The 16,745-nt window shown below is 43.3% G+C and overlaps 1 protein-coding gene across 3 annotated transcripts in view; it reads left to right on the top strand.

The window, feature by feature from the left end:
* The first annotated feature begins 15,269 nt into the window (after nucleotides 1-15,269).
* Nucleotides 15,270-16,745, top strand: part of LAMA4 (laminin subunit alpha 4) — a 141,670-nt gene continuing 140,194 nt past the window's right edge. The window contains exons 1-2 of one of the 3 annotated variants that reach the window (XM_055432776.2): nucleotides 15,270-15,335; nucleotides 15,637-15,984. In XM_055432776.2, coding sequence (XP_055288751.2) covers nucleotides 15,790-15,984 — 195 coding nt within the window. In that variant the 5' untranslated portion in view covers nucleotides 15,270-15,335; nucleotides 15,637-15,789. Of the gene's footprint in view, nucleotides 15,336-15,367; nucleotides 15,985-16,745 lie in introns of those variants that run through there. The other 2 variants (XM_055432775.2, XM_055432777.2) reach the window with 2 other exon arrangements.

Consider the following 16,745-nt stretch of genomic DNA (forward strand, 5'->3'; position numbering starts at 1 on the left):
GCAATAGAATGGACTAACTTTGAACAGGGTCAACCTCCCTCCCTGAAAGAAGGTAGTGAGTAAAGCCAATGTTACAGAAAGGAGGAGAAACTGAGGAGCCCAATCATTTTTATCAATAAAGTAAGAGCCAGCGTCATCCCTAAGAGTGAGGGTGGTGGTAACTGGCATCTGAGAAAGATCATGAAGTTTCAGAACATTGACTCTGTTTTAGAGCTGGGAGGCATTGGAGATGGTTTAGTCTAACCACCCATTTTCACAAAGACTTGTCAAAGAACACATGTTTTTGTGAGCAACAACGCCAGTTCAGTACAACAGCCTCTAGAGATATGAAAAAAAATTACTCAAAACTGATGAATACATGGATTGCCAGGAATTTGTGAGGACTCTGAAAAAGTCAAGAGGAAGGAATTGTAATATAGAATCTATGTTATACATGGCATTCTGTGTCAAGGCCAGGCAGAGAAGCTGGAGCAGAGGCAAGAAGCAGTGAAGAACGGGCAAGCTGGTAAGGGGAGATGGTGATGAGTCCTGGCAAATTAAAAAAAAAAGTTTCAAACAATAAATACATAAAGAAATGGAATGAGGAGCTGGAACTTGTGAGCTAACGAGAAAAATTCTTAGCTCAGGAAAACGGTGTCAAAATGGGAGACAGTTGCAACAGTGACTGACAGATTGTGGAGTTTAGATCGACGGGCTCAAATGAGGGATAGGTCACTGGGTTGTTCCACTGTCATCTGAAGAATCATGTCTATGGATAAGTGAATAGATAAGTGGACGGAGGAGCTGCTTAAATTGTAAAGGCAATATTCACTTGACTAATAAAATACGAAAGCATGCCAGTGAATGAGAAGTCTGTTGGTGAAAGCTGACCTACCACTTTGAACAAGTTTAACAAGCAGTTCAGCCCTTCAGGAAGACAGTGAGTGATTAAGGCTAAACGTAATAGCAGTTGTGTCTGACTGTGACTTAACAGAGGGGTGACTTAAGGACAAGAGAAACATTCTTAAATTCTTTTCCTTTTGTGGTCAGCAGTGGCCTTATTTTTTGTCTGATCTACAGGTCTGAATCTGGCAGAGTCTAAAATAATAACTCATCTTTCTCTTTCCTTTACTGCATTTGATTTATTCCATGAATTGTCCACAGGCTTTCCTGAGGTACCTATCTTCAGGCAGGAATGACCAGCTCCTGGGTTTCATTATTCTATTGGGGATGGTCATGGAATAGTGCTCTCAATCTTGCTTTCTAAACTATCCATTCACTCCTGGCCACGTCCAGAATTGGCATGGTGTCTGGGGATGGTTCCTTTTCTAGAAAATGAGAGCTATAAAGCTGAGTGGAACCCCAGGCTCATCCCGCCATTTATATTTTACAGAGGGAAAAAGTGAAGGCCAGGGAGGTGAGACGAGCTCAAAGCTGTGACTGAGAGGAGCAGCCCTGGGATGGAAACAGCAGGTCTCCAGCGCCCAGGCCAGGGTGTCTTCTCCCCACTGTGCTCTTCCCTAGGCCCTTTAGGGATCTGCTTGTCAGCACTCATCATAACACCAGGTTAAAAACCATACAAGACCTTTCCCAGAGGCGATCCCACTGAATTAAGCACAGAAATGTCAGAGGCTCATCTTCAGTAGCTAGCTGGAAAGTGAAAGTGTTAGTCACCCAATCATGTCTGACTCTCTGCAACCCCTGCCAGGAACCTCTGTCCATGGGACTTCGAAGACAAGAGTACTGGAATGAGTAGCCATTCCCTTCTCCAGGGGATCTTTCCAACCCAGGGATCGAACTGGTTCTCCCTGTACTGCAGGCAGATTCTTTACCATCTGAGCCACCATGGAAGCCCCCAGATAGCTGGAAGAACTGCTTATTTCAAGGTCTTTAGTATACAATCATTTTCACCCAGATTTCTTCCCTTAGAACACAAGCCTGGGCCATGATAAACCTAGGCCTTAAATTGTGCTCAGATAGCCCAGTTCACAAAGAAAGAGAATAAGACTTCATTTTTGTTCAATTGTTTAATGATGAAATATGTCTCCTTCTCTCCAATACATTCCTTCTCTCCAATCCCATGGGAAGGGCTCACGCCAGGCAGAGAACTTGAAAAGCAGCCTTTGCGTCTTGGTCTGCTACTGCCTGATGTTTTCCTTTCTCTCAGTTTCAAGTTGGATAATGGTGCTGACTCCACAGAGTTGTCAGGAAAGTTACTTGGGATAGTGTAAGTGTCAGCATTCTGCTTGCTCAAAATGAAGAAAAATGAAGTCCTATGTAAAATGTCATAATTCTAAAACATTTTAGTAATTATAGAGTCTGAATCTGAGTGCCTGAGAATACTAGACAGGAAACCGTCGCTTAAATTATGGTCTGTGTGCTGTGTTGTGCTAAGTTGCTTCAGTTGTGTCCAACTCTTTGTGACCCTACGGACTGTAGCCCGCCAGGCTCCTCTGCCCATAGGATTCTCTAGGCAAGAGTACTGGAGTGGGTTGCTTCAGTCAGTTCAGTTCAGTGGCTCAGTCGTGACAAAGATCATGGCATCTGGTCCCATCACTTCATGGGAAATAGATGGAGTGGGTTGCTTAGTCCCCTAGAAAAGCCTGTTTACTTCTAGGAACTTATTCATATGGATTTTTACTATATCTGAGTCAACAAATGAAAATTCAAATAGAGAACTGAGTCCATTAAAGGCATGATTCATAATAAAATCACTTTGGACTGAAAGAGCCAAGTAATTAAGAATGAAGTAGTTGGAGCCATGAATTATTTGGATGGTGCCAAGGAGTAAGATGGGACCTACAATGAAGAGCTAGATGTTATCTTAGACTGATAGTGTGACCGCAGCCATGTGATAGACTGAGTGGCAGGCTCCACAAAAAATGTTAACAAATATTAGATACCATATTGATAACAAAGCATCTATAATTAGCTATAGCTTCTGAATATTAAAATGACTAAAAGTGAAAAATAGTTACTGAATTGCTATAGATGACAGAGAATTCTTGATCATCATTAACCTATCTCTTTGTTTTCTAGTTTTCTCCAGAACACATTATTCATATAACCATAGTAACAATACTAAATTAGTAGTAATAATAGCGGCTAGAATTTATTGAGTGCTCATTATTGCCAGGCATCATTCTGGGCAATTTATACACATTATCTTATTTTTACCCTCACAAAAACTATGAAATAGGTACCCTCCCCATTTTACAGATGTGGCAGCTGAGGCTACGAGAATGAAATAATTTCCCAAGATCACACAGCTGGCAAGTAGGAAAATTGAAGAAAATAGACAATCTGAATCTACAGACCAGGTTTTTAACAAATACATCTAAATCCTCTTCTAATAAATGTCTCCAAACTGACAAACTTATGGAAAATCAGTATACACCTTGTTTGCTTTTCTGTTGTCTCCTTCTAGGAGAATAACATTGCTGCTCTGCTAGTGATCTATTTCTCACTAATTCACTCATTAGTAGTTCGTTCAGTTCAGTCGCTCGGTCGTGTCCGACTCTCCGCGACCCCATGAATCACAGCACGCCAGGCCTCTGTCCATCACCAACTCCCGGAGTTTACTCAACTCATGTCCATCGAGTCAGCGATGCCATCCACCCATCTCATTCTCGGTCGTCCCCTTCTCCTCCCGCCCCCAATCCCTCCCAGCATCGGACTCTTTTCCAGTGAGTCAACTCGGTGCATGAGGTGGCCAAAGTATTGGAGCTTCAGCTTTAGCATCAGTCCTTCCAATGAACACCCAGGATTGATCTCCTTTAGAATGGACTGGTTGGATCTCCTTGCAGTATAAGGGACTCTCAAGAGTCTTCTCCAGCACCACAGTTCAAAAGCATCAATGCTTCGGCGATCAGCTTTCTTCACAGTCCAGCTCTCACATCCATACACGACCACTGGAAAAACCATAGCCTTGACTAGACGGACCTTTGTTGGCAAAGTAATGTCTCTGCTTTTTATTATGCTATCTAGGTTGGTCATAACTTTCCTTCCAAGGAGCAAGCGTCTTTTAATTTCATGGCTGCAATCACCATCTGCAATGATTTTGGAGCCCCAAAAAATAAAGTCTGACACTGTTTCCACTGTTTCCCCATCTATTTCCCATGAAGTGATGGGACCAGATGCCATGATCTTCGTTTTCTGAATGTTGAGCTTCAAGCCAACCTTTTCACTCTCCTGTTTCACTTTCATCAAGAGGCTTTTGAGTTCCTCTTCACTTTCTGCCATAAGGGTGGTGTCATCTGCATATCTGAGGTTATTGATATTTCTCCCAGCAATCTTGATTCCAGCCTGTGCTTCTTCCAGCCCACGGTTCCTCATGATGTACTCTGCATATACGTTAAATAAGCAGGGTGACAATATACAGCCCTGATGTACTCCTTTTCCTACTTGGAACCAGTCTGTTGTTCCATGTCCAGTTCTAACTGTTGTTTCCTGACCTGCATACAGGTTTCTCAAGAGGCAGGTCAGGTGGTCTAGTATTCCCATCTCTTTCAGAATTTTCCACAGTTTGTTGTGATCCACACAGTCAAAGGCTTTGGCTTAGTCAATGAAGCAGAAATAGATGTTTTTCTGGAACTCTCTTGCTTTCTCCATGATCCAGCGGATGTTGCCAATTTGATCTCTGGTGCCTCTGCCTTTTCTAAAACCAGCTTGAACATCTGGATGTTCACAGTCCAAGTATTGCTGAAGCCTGGCTTGGAGAATTTTGAGCATGACTTTACTAGCGTGTGAGATGAGTGCAATTGTGCGGTATTTTGAGCATTCTTTGGCATTGCCTTTCTTTGGGATTGGAATGAAGACTGACCTTTTCCAGTCCTGTGGCCACTGCTGAGTTTTCCAAATTTGCTGGCATATTGAGTGTGGCACTTTCACAGCATCATCTTTCAGGATTTGAAATAGGTAATCTGGAATTCCATCACCTCTACTAGCTTTGTTCATAGTGATGCTTTCTAAGGCCCACTTGACTTCACATTCCAAGATGTCTGGCTCTAGGTCAGTGATCACACTATCATGATTCTCTTGGTCATGAATATCTTTTTGTACAGTTCTTCTGTGTATTCTTGCCACCTCTTCTTAATATCTTCTGCTTCTGTTAGGTCCATACCATTTCTGTCCTTTATCGAGCCCATCTTTGCATGAAATGTTCCCTTGGTATCTCTAATTTTCTTGAAGAGACCTCTTGTCTTTCCTATTCTGTTGTTTTCCTCTATTTCTTTGCATTGATCGCTGAGGAAGGTTTTCTTATCTCTCCTTGCTATTCTTTGGAACTCTGCATTCAGATGCTTTTATCTTTCCTTTTCTCCTTTGCTTTTCGCTTCTCTTCTTTTCACAGCTATTTGTAAGGCCTCCTCAGACAGCCATTTCGCTCTTCTGCATTTCTTTTCCATGGGGATGGTCTTGGTCCCTGTCTCCTGTACAATGTCACGAACCTCCATCCATAGTTCATCAGGCACTCTATCTATCAGATCTAGTCCCTTAAATCTATTCCTCACTTCCACTGTATAATCATAAGGGATTTGATTTAGGTCATATCTGAATGGTCTAGTGGTTTTCCCTACTTTCTTCAATTTCAGTCTGAATTTGGCAATAAGGAGTTCATGATCTGAGCCACAGTCAGCTCCTGGTCTTGTTTTTGCTAACTGTATAGAGCTTCTCCATCTTTGGTTGCAAAGAATATAATCAATCTGATTTCGGTGCTGACCATCTGGTGATGTCCATGTGTAGAGTCTTCTCTTGTGTTGTTGAAAGAGGGTGCTTGCTATGACCAGTGCATTCTCTTGGCAAAAACTCTATTAGCCTTTGCCCTGCTTCATTCCATGCTCCAAGGCCAAATTTGCCTGTTACTCCAGGTGTTTCTTGACTTCCTACTTTTGCCTTCCAGTCCCCTATAATGAAAAGGACATCTTTTTTGGGTGTTAGTTCTAAAAGGTCTTGTAGGTCTTCATAGAACCATTCAACTTCAGCTTCTTCAGCGTTACTGGTTGGGGCATAGGCTTGGATTACTGTACTATTGAATGGTTTGCCTTGGAAATGAACAGAAATCATTCTGTTGTTTTTGAGATTGCATCCAAGTACTGCATTTCGGACTCTTTTGTTGACCATGATGGCTACTCCATTTCTTCTAAGGGATTCCTGCCCACAGTAGTAGATATAATGGTCGTCTGAGTTAAATTCACCCATTCCAGTCCATTTTAGTTCACTGATTCCTAGAATGTCGATGTTCACTCTTGTCATCTCCTGTTTGACCACTTCCAATTTGCCTCATTATAGTCTCTTTCAAAAATCACATTTCTTAAATTCCTACTTTTGAAAATCAGAATCCTTTTCTTTGTATCAGAAGCCTTGGGAGTTGATTTAATAGGAAAGATTATCTTTTTATTAAAGGAAATATGTACTTGTGTGTGTGTGTGCTCACTCAGTCATGCCTGACTCTTTGCAATCCCATGGACTGTAGCCTGTCAGGCTCCTCTGTCCATGGAATTTTCCAGGCAAGAATATGGGAATGCGTTTCCATTTCCTACTCCAGGGGGCTCTTCCTGACCCAGGGATAGAACCTGAGTCTCTTGTGTCTCCTGCATTGGCAGAAGAATTCTTTAACACTGCACCACCTGAGAAGCCCCAGTATGTACTAAACTTTAGGTAAATATAATTAAAGACAGTGTGGGACTTTTGAGAAAACAAATGAAGACCAAAAAAAGGAGAAGAAGAAAAGAAAGCAAGAATGAGAGAGAGGAAGGGAGAAAACTATTAGTGGTTATTTGGAAGTAGTTGAAATAGTCAAAGTAAACCCAGGTCAGTAATTAATAAACTTTACTTAAGTATAAAGTATATCATGGATAGAAGCTATCTTAAGGAATTATTGTCAAGCAACACCTTCCGCTGGCAGAGGAGAACGTGTTGTTGCCTGGCAAGCTCATGATGGTGTGTGTTGGCAAGTATCAAAGATTGTTTTCTTTCCCAGCCTATCCATTCCCTTCAAGGGTGAAGTGTTGGGGGAAGGGTGCGGGGGGCTGACTTGAAATTCACCTCAGTTTCAAGGAAATATTGGTTTTACAAATTGAGATGGCTGTGACGCAACTGAATTGACCCAGGGATGGGGAGTTACGTTTGGGAGACACAGTGACAGTTCATAAACATTATTCTATGTGTCACCTAGACTGTTATTGCAACAATCTCCCAACTCGTCCCCCAGGCTCCAGTCTCTCCACTTCAGCGCCCTCTCCACATGGTTAACTCGCCTGTGAGCCTCTCTCTCTCCTAGTAGAAAACTAACTCTCAGGTCCATACTTATCCATTCCATACTATCTCCCATTATCCACCCAAATGAACTTCTCACAATGACTCAGCCAACCTGCCTTTGCCCTTGCCCTTGCATGAACAGGCATGTGTCTTCACTTTTCTATTCCTATGTCTATACTGTTCCATTTGCGTGACATTCCCTTCTCCATGTCCTTCCCACGCCTAATTCCTACATCTTTGTGGAGATCCGGCACAAATCTATAATGCCTTCTCTTAACTGAGCTCAAAGGTTTCCCTTCCTGCTTAAAGCAATGGATTTGCACCCACCTTGGCCACCTACTGTGACCTACATGCTACAAATCTCCCTTACTAGACTATAAGATTGTCCCTAGTATCATCCACAGTATGACCCACAATGGCTTGTAGATCCCAAGTAAAAACACAGTTTGTGCATGATGTATTATGAATTTATAATGTTTTAAAAACAAGTCTTTAAAACAGGAAGGAATACAGTATAAGAATCTTATATAAGAGGCATTTCAAAAACAAAAAAAACTTGTCCAAAACTGAACTTTTCACCATCTCTGTTACCAACTTACACCTTCAATTTTCCTTTCCATGTTAGTAATGGCAAATCAATCATTTAAGTCTGCTCAAGCCAAAAGTATGGACCTCAGCCTTGAGTCCTTTCTTACGCTCATATCCAGAAAATTTCATTAGTTCTACATGCAAATAAATCCAGAATCTGATGACTCTTCACATCTAATGCTAATACTGTGGACCAAGCCACCATCATCTCTCACCTGTACTATTGCAAAGGCCTCTGAATAGTCTCCCTACTCCTTCCCTCATCTCTTTCGTCAAATCACATCACTTGTGTGCAGAACCCCCAGATACTTCCCATCTCACTCAAGGCATAAGCCAGAGTCTTTACAATGATCTCAGAGGTCCTGCATAATCTACCCTTCATGGCCCCTTGCCTTTCCGATTTATCTCCAACTGCTCTTTACCTCAATCGCTTTATTCTAGCCTCTTCCTCAACAAGGTCCACACTTTCCGTACTCTGCAGCCTTCAATCTCTATCCCACAGCATTTTATTCTTATCCATAACACTTACTACTTGACATAATGCATTCCATACATATATGTATTTCTCTTGCTTGTTTATTCTCTTCCTCCTAACCTTGCCTCAGTAAGAATATAAACTTCACGAAGGCAGAAATTTTGATCTGATTCTCACTTACTCTATTCCAGAGCCTATAAAAGTGCCATTTTTGAAGTAGACATTCAAAAATATTTGTTGACTAAATAGGTGATGAATAAATCTTATTTAGAGTGTTAAATTTTCAAAGGCTGTAGGTCACCTAACGGATATAGTGGACAGTGACTTGAGAATCTTTCTTCTAAATGTCAGAATCTGCACATTTGAACTTTTAGAACCAGATCAGTGTCTTATTTTTTAGAGGAGCAATAACTGTACTTCAATTCCAGACGATAAAACACTGTGGAAATATAAGGCATTGTTATAGCTATGTGCTCCCTATTTGAAATTTGTTTTCCAAAGTCTGTTGATTTCCCAAGGTGAACATGTCCAGCATATGTTTTCTGGAGAATAATGCAAGGGATGCAGAGCAAGACTATAGAACATTTGAGTTAGCATCTTACAACCTAGTCTGCAGCTGCTCACACAAAGCAGGTTAGAACACATTTTAGCCCTCTGCCCAGCTTATACAGCCATCACACAGCAAGTCTCCTCTTAAAGAGTCTTCTCTTCCCTTTGTGGTGCTGGGGGTGGGGTATGTGCAAGGACACATAAAGCCCTTTCCTCAGACCTTCTCTTGAATGCTTCTCAGTTCTCCTTAATTGTATAATTTCATTGTCAAGTCTCGGGTGCTCCTGTTTTCTATCGATCTCATCCCTGAGTTAATGGATGCTGATGCCTCCCTACTCAGTTGATTGCATTACCACAGAGCATCCGTCACTTCCCTTTAGCCTGATGAAGTAATTATTCCAGCAGACCTAAAGGAAGGACACAGCAGAGGCGGTCGATAGTCCTCATTAAGACCATCCTCTCTCATCTGTTGGCTTCACCCCTTTCTCCATCAGGTTTGGATCAGGACATCCTCATTGCTATTATCAATCCCAAATGCTCTCCAAGCCCCTTCTTCATTGGTACAGTCCTTGCCCTTGAGGCTGACAGAGCCACTGTAAGAAGAAAGGACTTCCCAGCCTCCTACTGGTCCCTCTCAGCACGGCACTTATCCAGACTAGCCAATCTTCCTAAAATGCCAATCTGAACACTGTGAGCTATTCACAGTAACACCGGAGTTAAGTGATATGACATGGGGGAAAAACATTATATACAGTTTGATTCATTTCTATAAGAAAAATGTAGAAGGAATCTTTAAAATGGACATATATTAAAATATATTTTACATACACAAAAATATATATAATGGAACACATAAAAGGATGATGGAATTCATTAATATAAATGCAACAGAAGCCTGAAGGCATATGCATTTTCAGTGTTGTCAGTCATTGCCCCAGAGTGGTATGATTTCTGGTTCCTTCCTTCTTGCTGGCTATCTGTAATTTCCTATTCTACTGTAATTATACTATATTTTACTATACTTAATATATTTGGTTTTTGAAGCTGAAACTCCAATACTTTGGCCACCTGATGCAAAGAGCTGACTCATTTGAAAAGACCCTGATGCTGGGAAAGATTGAGAGCAGGAGGAGAAGGAGACGACAGAGGATGAGATGGTTGGATGAAATCACTGACTCAATGTACATGCGTCTGGGTAGACTCCGGCAGTTGGTGATGGACAGGGAGGGCTGCAGTTCATGGGGTCGCAAAGAGTCAGACATGACTAAGCGACTGAACTGAACTTAATATATTTGGTACTTTAAAAATTCTTTAAATGCCAACATGAGCAAGTCATTTCCGGGCTTAAATTTCTTGAGAAAATGATCACAATTTTATGATGGGATTGGTCAGAGAAGCAAGTGTGAGCTCTCCCCTACCATGAGATTTCCAGCTGACCATCAAGCGGCAGGAAGTTAAGGTTGAAGAGGGGCTCTTCCGCTCACTGTCTTCTCCAGTCACGCATCTCCTCTGCAAATGACTCCGGTGGGAGTTCAGGCCACCTGAGGAGGAGCAACCGCAAGAGTGCTGAGAGAGGATGGAGATTTTAAAAGCGGCTCTTCCCCGTAAATAAAATGCCATGCTGTACCCTTCAGAACTGGTTAAGAGGGTAGGTCTCGTGTTCTCACCACAGTTAAATTTAAAAAAAAAACAACAACACTTTTTTTTGTTTTCTTTTCAAAGTTGTTCTTCCTCCCAAAAGTTTTCTCAAGCTATTGAGCAGGACATTGGTGTAACTGAGAACAGCTCCTCAGTCTTCAGATCTGCATTTGGGAAGGATCCTTCTATTGCACCAAGTCGGAGGCTGGGAAGCCCTTTCTCCTTACAGGGCTCCCTCTCATGTCCCTGAAGACCATGCATAACTATGCGTTGTGAAGCTGGGGACTCAAAGAGCCTCTGGCTATCCCATGGTCTTCTCACCCTCCTGCCGCACTGGGGCTCTGATGCATTTGTCCTCTGCATACACAGTTCTCCCCTGGGACCACCCTTCTTCCCCTCCTCTCCACAGTTAGGATGCACTGTTTCCCCCTTCCGCAGCCTTTGCCCACCCTCCCTAGCCAAGTCCCCGTAAAGGGCTTCTTCTATATAGACACTTTGATGCCGTTGTTTAGTCACTCAGTTGTGTCCACTCTTTTGCAACCCCATGGACGGCAGCCCTCCAGGCTCCCCTGTCCATGGGATTCCCCAAGCAAGAATACTGGAGAGGGTTGTCATTTCCTTCTCGAGGGTATCTTTCCAACCCAGGAATCGAACCCGTGTCTCCTACCTGGCAGGTGGATTCTTTACTACTGAGCCACTAGGGAAGCCCATATGGATACTTAATTATCAGGATATCTGGACTTCTGTTTTCCATTCCTGGTAATCACTTTTTATTCCTTACAAGGGTCTATGTGTGGTCTGTCCCACCAGACTCTGAATTCCTTGGGAGACAGGATCATGTTTTCATTAGTTTACCCTCAGCATCTCACATGCCACATATAAGTGTTCGATAAATGCTGATTAAATAAATAAGCAAATTAATGACTACATTAAATAGATAATGGATGGAAAGGTTGCAGGCAGCACATGCTCAGGCCAGATGGGGCTGTGACAACTGTCAGAGTCAGGAGACGAAGCACAGAGAGCACGTATTACCCACATCCCGAGCAAAAGTCTGAACACACTGACCGGTAAAGAACCACTTTTAGAAGTCCCATTCTCTCCCAGAACTCTTGCTGTTTCTTCTCCTCAGGTGGCCTAAACTCCCACCAGAGTTGCTCACAGAAGAGACTCGTGACCAGAGAGAAGACAACAGGAAAAGAGGAACAGGAAAAGAGACCCCCTCCCACCTTCCTTACCTTCCTGCCACTCAACTATCCGTGAGAGACCACAAGGCAGGGAGAGTTCATTTGCTTCTCTAACCAATCTCATCACAAAATTGTCACTAGTACACAGTCCCCACAACAATGCTCTGTCTAATTATGTCCAAGATTAGCACTTAAAAATCCAAAATAGCATCTGACATGACTTTCTATTTGCAGAAAGACACATGGGATGTATTAACAACACCCTCACTAGATCCTTGGACGCTATGGACAGGCCCAACAACCAAGTGCTGAAGGGAGTGAGCAGCCCTGATATTTATCTGCTGATAACTGTAGCAGGGGACTCAGAAGAGAATTCCAGAACCCTCTGTTGATAAAGCCTCCAAACCACCAGATCTGCTGCTGCCAGAACTAAAAATAGCTTGGTCTGGTTGGGAAAGGATTGGTCCAGGAATCAGAAGGCATGGGACCCTCATCCTGCACTAACCAGCCTAATGTCCTTGCCATTTAACACCATCTAGTGAAACTGTTAGTTGCTCAGTTGGGTCTGACTCTTTTTGACCCCATGAATGGTAGCCTGCCAGGCTCCTCTGTCCATGGAATTCTCCAGGCAAGAATACTGGAGTGGGTAGCCATTCATTCCCTTCTCCAAGGGATCTCCCCAACCCAGGGATTGAACCCAGGTCTCCTGCATTGCAGGCATATTCTTTACCATCTGAGCCACCAGGGAAGCCCCATTTAACCTCTTAGCTTATCACAATGTTGTGCTCTCTTCTGTGCCTTGGGAATGACAGAGCAGCACCCCTTCCACTGCAGGGTGGGAATCCCAAAAGAGAGAGTGGACATGAAGGTACCTGCTGAATGCCTGGAGAGGGAGAGAGGGAGAGTTGTGATAAGAGAGCAGTCACACTGGAGACACTTCCCAGTTGTAGTATTAGCAGAAATAAAGTGAAAGTGAAGTCTCTCAGTCATGTCCGACTCTTTGCAACCTCGTGGACTGTAGCCTACCAGGCTCCTCCGTCCATGGGATTCTCCAGGCAAGAGTACTGGAGTGGGGTGCCATTTCCTTCTGCAGGGGATCTTCTCACTCATTCAGGCCTTTGATGGTCTTGAGGTGGGCCTTTGATGATGATTACCTTTGTTCTAGTGCCTTCCAATTTGCCATAAAATAGTTAGCCAGTCTCCCGCCTCGCCTGCCTGCTCTGTCACTCTAAGATCCATCACTGCCTCATTCATGGTTATACAGGGAAGTCCCAAGCAGCAACCAGAAATGTGAGCAGCTATTTTCAGCAAATGGAAGGTTATTCAAGTCACAGGATAAATAAACATAGCTATTTTTTCTCTTTAAAAATAAAGATCCTATTCTTTTTTAAGACTTTAAAATACAGTGTAGTTAAATAGTAAGTACTGAGAACTAACCATAGGCCAGGCTGTGTTAATGCTTTAGTCATATTATTCCATTTATTACTCAATGAAAGTGGCATCATGATCCCATTTTGCAGATGAGGAAACTGACGTTCAGAGAGACCAAGTTCTGTCAAACTCCCAGAACCACTGTAAACAAACCAAGGATTTGAAGCCTATTTTCTTTCATACAAAACCCATGTTCTTGTGTATTACTTGCTTTGTCTCAAAAATAATAGTGGCATCTGTAGAAAGAAGATGAGGAAGAAGAGTTAGAAGTACACATTTAATAAAAAATTAAAAGCTCATATGTCTTGAATAAGTGTATTTCTCCCCCCACTGCTCAGGCCTCTCAGAGAATCTGAACACTACCTTGCAAGCAGGAAAAAGAGACTCTGAATAAAATAAAAAAGTGTGCAGCTAACTGACATTAAACGAAGGATGGGACATAATCCTTCAGGAAACAAATGTGAACAGCTTCTGTGTACTGATGAGGTCTATGACTGAAGTCAGAATATTATATGTACATAAATAATAGTAACAATAATAATTATTATTATTAGAAGTTTTTGTTTTTTTTTTAAGTGACAGTGGAACAGGATATTTGAGCATCAAGTTTTTCCTCTTTAGAGTCTGGCCATCTTGTCTCCCAATATAAGTTTCTTGAAGAACCAACCAAACCAAATATATATTCTTAAGTTCTTTTACTTAATTTAGCAAGTTAACCAGCTTATGTGGAAGAAGATGATTGTAAATTAGCTTAATGCTTCATTACAATACTATTTTTATATCTTAAAATGAAAACATTACAGATACTTTGGGATATATGAAAGTTTTTTGCTTTTTCCAGCTTTGGTACTTTTGCACTATACCATTTTGTTGTTGAAAACTCAATGACCTTAGCATCAGATTTACCTGTTCTAGCAGTACTTTTACCACATACCTATTACCAAATGCATATAACAATACTTACCTCATTATAGTGAAGATGGAAATAAATTAGATAATGCAAACTTTTTGACACCTAGAAGGTACTCCAAAAAAAATGGGCATGTCATCTCTTCTGTCTCTGAATGCGTGGCCTTTATTTCACAAGCTTCAGTGTGGTATAAATGTGAAAGATAGTTTTGGAACCAGTGAGAACTGAGTCCAGCTTTCTACCAGCTGTGTGACGGGCAAATGTCCTAGTCTTTCAGAACCTCCCTTTTTAATTCTATAAAAAAGAAATAATAGTCCTATTTTGCAAAAATGCTGTGAGGCTCACAAATAACACATGCAAAGTATCTGGCATATGATAGGTGCAAAATAAATGGCTGTTTTGTATATTCTTAGATTAAATTTTTGTCCTATAAATAGAGCTAACAGTTAGGTTTACTGAAATGTTTTATTGCACGACTATGAGTGATTTCAAACACCTCAGAACTTACTTAAGTGTCATTGTATGAGTGTCTCATCTAATCCTTTTTAAGACATGTTTGGGTCTCATGGGAATGTTTAAAGCTCCTTATAAAGCCCATGAATACAAAGGTATCTCAGCTGTAGTGGCCACTGACCCATCCACATGGGTACCCCAACATACTTGTAGCTCAACTTCACCCCAAAGTCTTGGAAAGGTTAGACAGACAGATGCAGTGGGCATGAGGTTACAGGCCAGGAGGAAGAGGTCCGGCTGTAGGCAGTATATTTGACAGGCTCATACACTGCAAGCCTTGTTTCAGGCCCCTTACAAAGCACCGCTTTAGGAGGAAAACAAGATGTTCTTTGTAAATAAAAGTTCATGCATTTGGGTAATGAAGTCATTTTCCAGCGCTGGAGTGAAAGATATTCTTTTCCCAAGCCCTCTGGGTGAGGAAGAGGGTGGCCAACTAGTCTCCAGGGAAGGTATGAGCATGAAGACCACAGCAGCCTATCTCTAGAAAAGGAGAAAGCTGCCCAAGGAAGCGGGTGCCCTCTCCCCTGCCATCTGGGAGCATCCACCTCTGGCTCCAGCCCCAATCCCTTTCCCACTCACTTTCCTACAAACCAGCGGGGCCACATAAAAGATCTGCATAAATATAGATAAGACATCCGGCACCTTAGCTAAATAAATAAAGAGAAGTGAGGAAGCAATTACAAAAGCTGAATATTCATCTGGGGCACTTGGAGGGGCTCCAAACTGAGAGGGGAGGGGAGGACGCCAGGAAAGGCCCAGCCAGAGTGCCTGAAAGACCAGCTTGGAGGGGGAGGTCCTGGAAGAGAAGGTAAAAAGGGAGTGGTAAGAAGGGGTGTGGGAAGGAAGCCAGGGCAGCGCAACCCTTAGTCCCCACCCGACCGCCGGCCGGGGACAGGAGGTGGCCTGCGCTCCCGGGGCTCGTCCCAACCCCATCCGCCGCTTGATGCTGAGCTTTAAGCTTCATCCATCTGTACATTCTTTAGCCACTGTCTCTGGAGAGAGAGAGAGAAAGTGAGAGGGGGAAACAGAGGGGAGAGAGAAAGAAGAGAGGGAGGCAGGGAGGGAGGCAGGCTCTAGCTTACTCTCTCACTCTCCCTTCTTCTACTAAGTTGCTCTCGGGGCTGCCCTGAGTTCCCACATCTGGATACCGCAGACGCAGAGAAGGTGCCATAAGCGAGGCACCACCGCATCACAGCGGGGACTGGCAAGGACTAACAGTGGCCCGAGCCCCTGGACGAGTCCTGTCGGATGTCAGCGGAGAGATGGCTTTGAGCTCAGCCTGGTGCGCAGTCCTGCCCCTGTGGCTCCTCTGGGGCGCCGCCTGCTCCCGCGCCGCGTCTGGGGACGGCAGCGCCTTCCCTTTTGACATTGAAGGGAGCTCAGCGATCGGCCGACTAGACCCGCCTGAGACCAGCGAGCCCCGCGTGGCTCCCGGGAGCCTGCCGCCTGCCGCCAAGGTACAGTGCCCCTGCCGTTGTCACCCCACTGGGGCACCTGCGCCCGTGCTGCGTGCGCCACCCTCGTGTTCCCCTCCCCCGCCTTCCCTTTTCCACCCCCCTTGAGAGTTTCACCTGGACTAGGTCAGTGCAGAAACTTGAAATAAAGAGTCTTACTTTGTACTTTAGATTTGGACTTTGTGAGTTGAGAGCGGAGACTTTGGAACAGGTCCTTGTTCGAGCTGGCAAAAGGGCATGTATCCTGAATACTCGGAGTCAGTAGGCTAGACTCTGACCTAGGGCCACAGTGGCACTTCTGTGACTTTCTGCCATTTGTGTGTCCCAGCAGAGTCATTTTTGTCAAGTCACACCACATAATGTGTGTGCTCTGTCACTGGCTTCCTGCTCCTCCTCTCCGCGATATTAGGACAGTGGGAACAACAGTGTGGAGCCAATCTTTTGGTCACAAATTAATCAGAAGGTCCTCTGCAACAGGGGAGGGTGAGGGGTGGGTGAGGGCACTAAAGAAGCTGTTAGGAAACTGCAGAGCAAATACCTTAAATAGACAGGAGCCATTATATTCCAGAAACAAGAGGTCATGATGAAAGTCAAGCCACAAACCAAATGTAAAAATGATTAATATATGCTATTGATGATATTCAAAGAGCTGTTGTTTGAATTCCTTGCAATAGCATTTACATTGAAAACATAACCAAAGTGTAGAAATTGGGTAAAGGAAGATGGATCCAGGCTAAGTGATTTAAGAGCCACTTGAGCCAAGA

The sequence above is a fragment of the Moschus berezovskii genome, chromosome 10 (genome assembly GCF_049115385.1).
Source record: "Moschus berezovskii isolate FMDL1 chromosome 10, NW_MosBer_1.0, whole genome shotgun sequence".
Taxonomy (NCBI): domain Eukaryota; kingdom Metazoa; phylum Chordata; class Mammalia; order Artiodactyla; family Moschidae; genus Moschus; species Moschus berezovskii.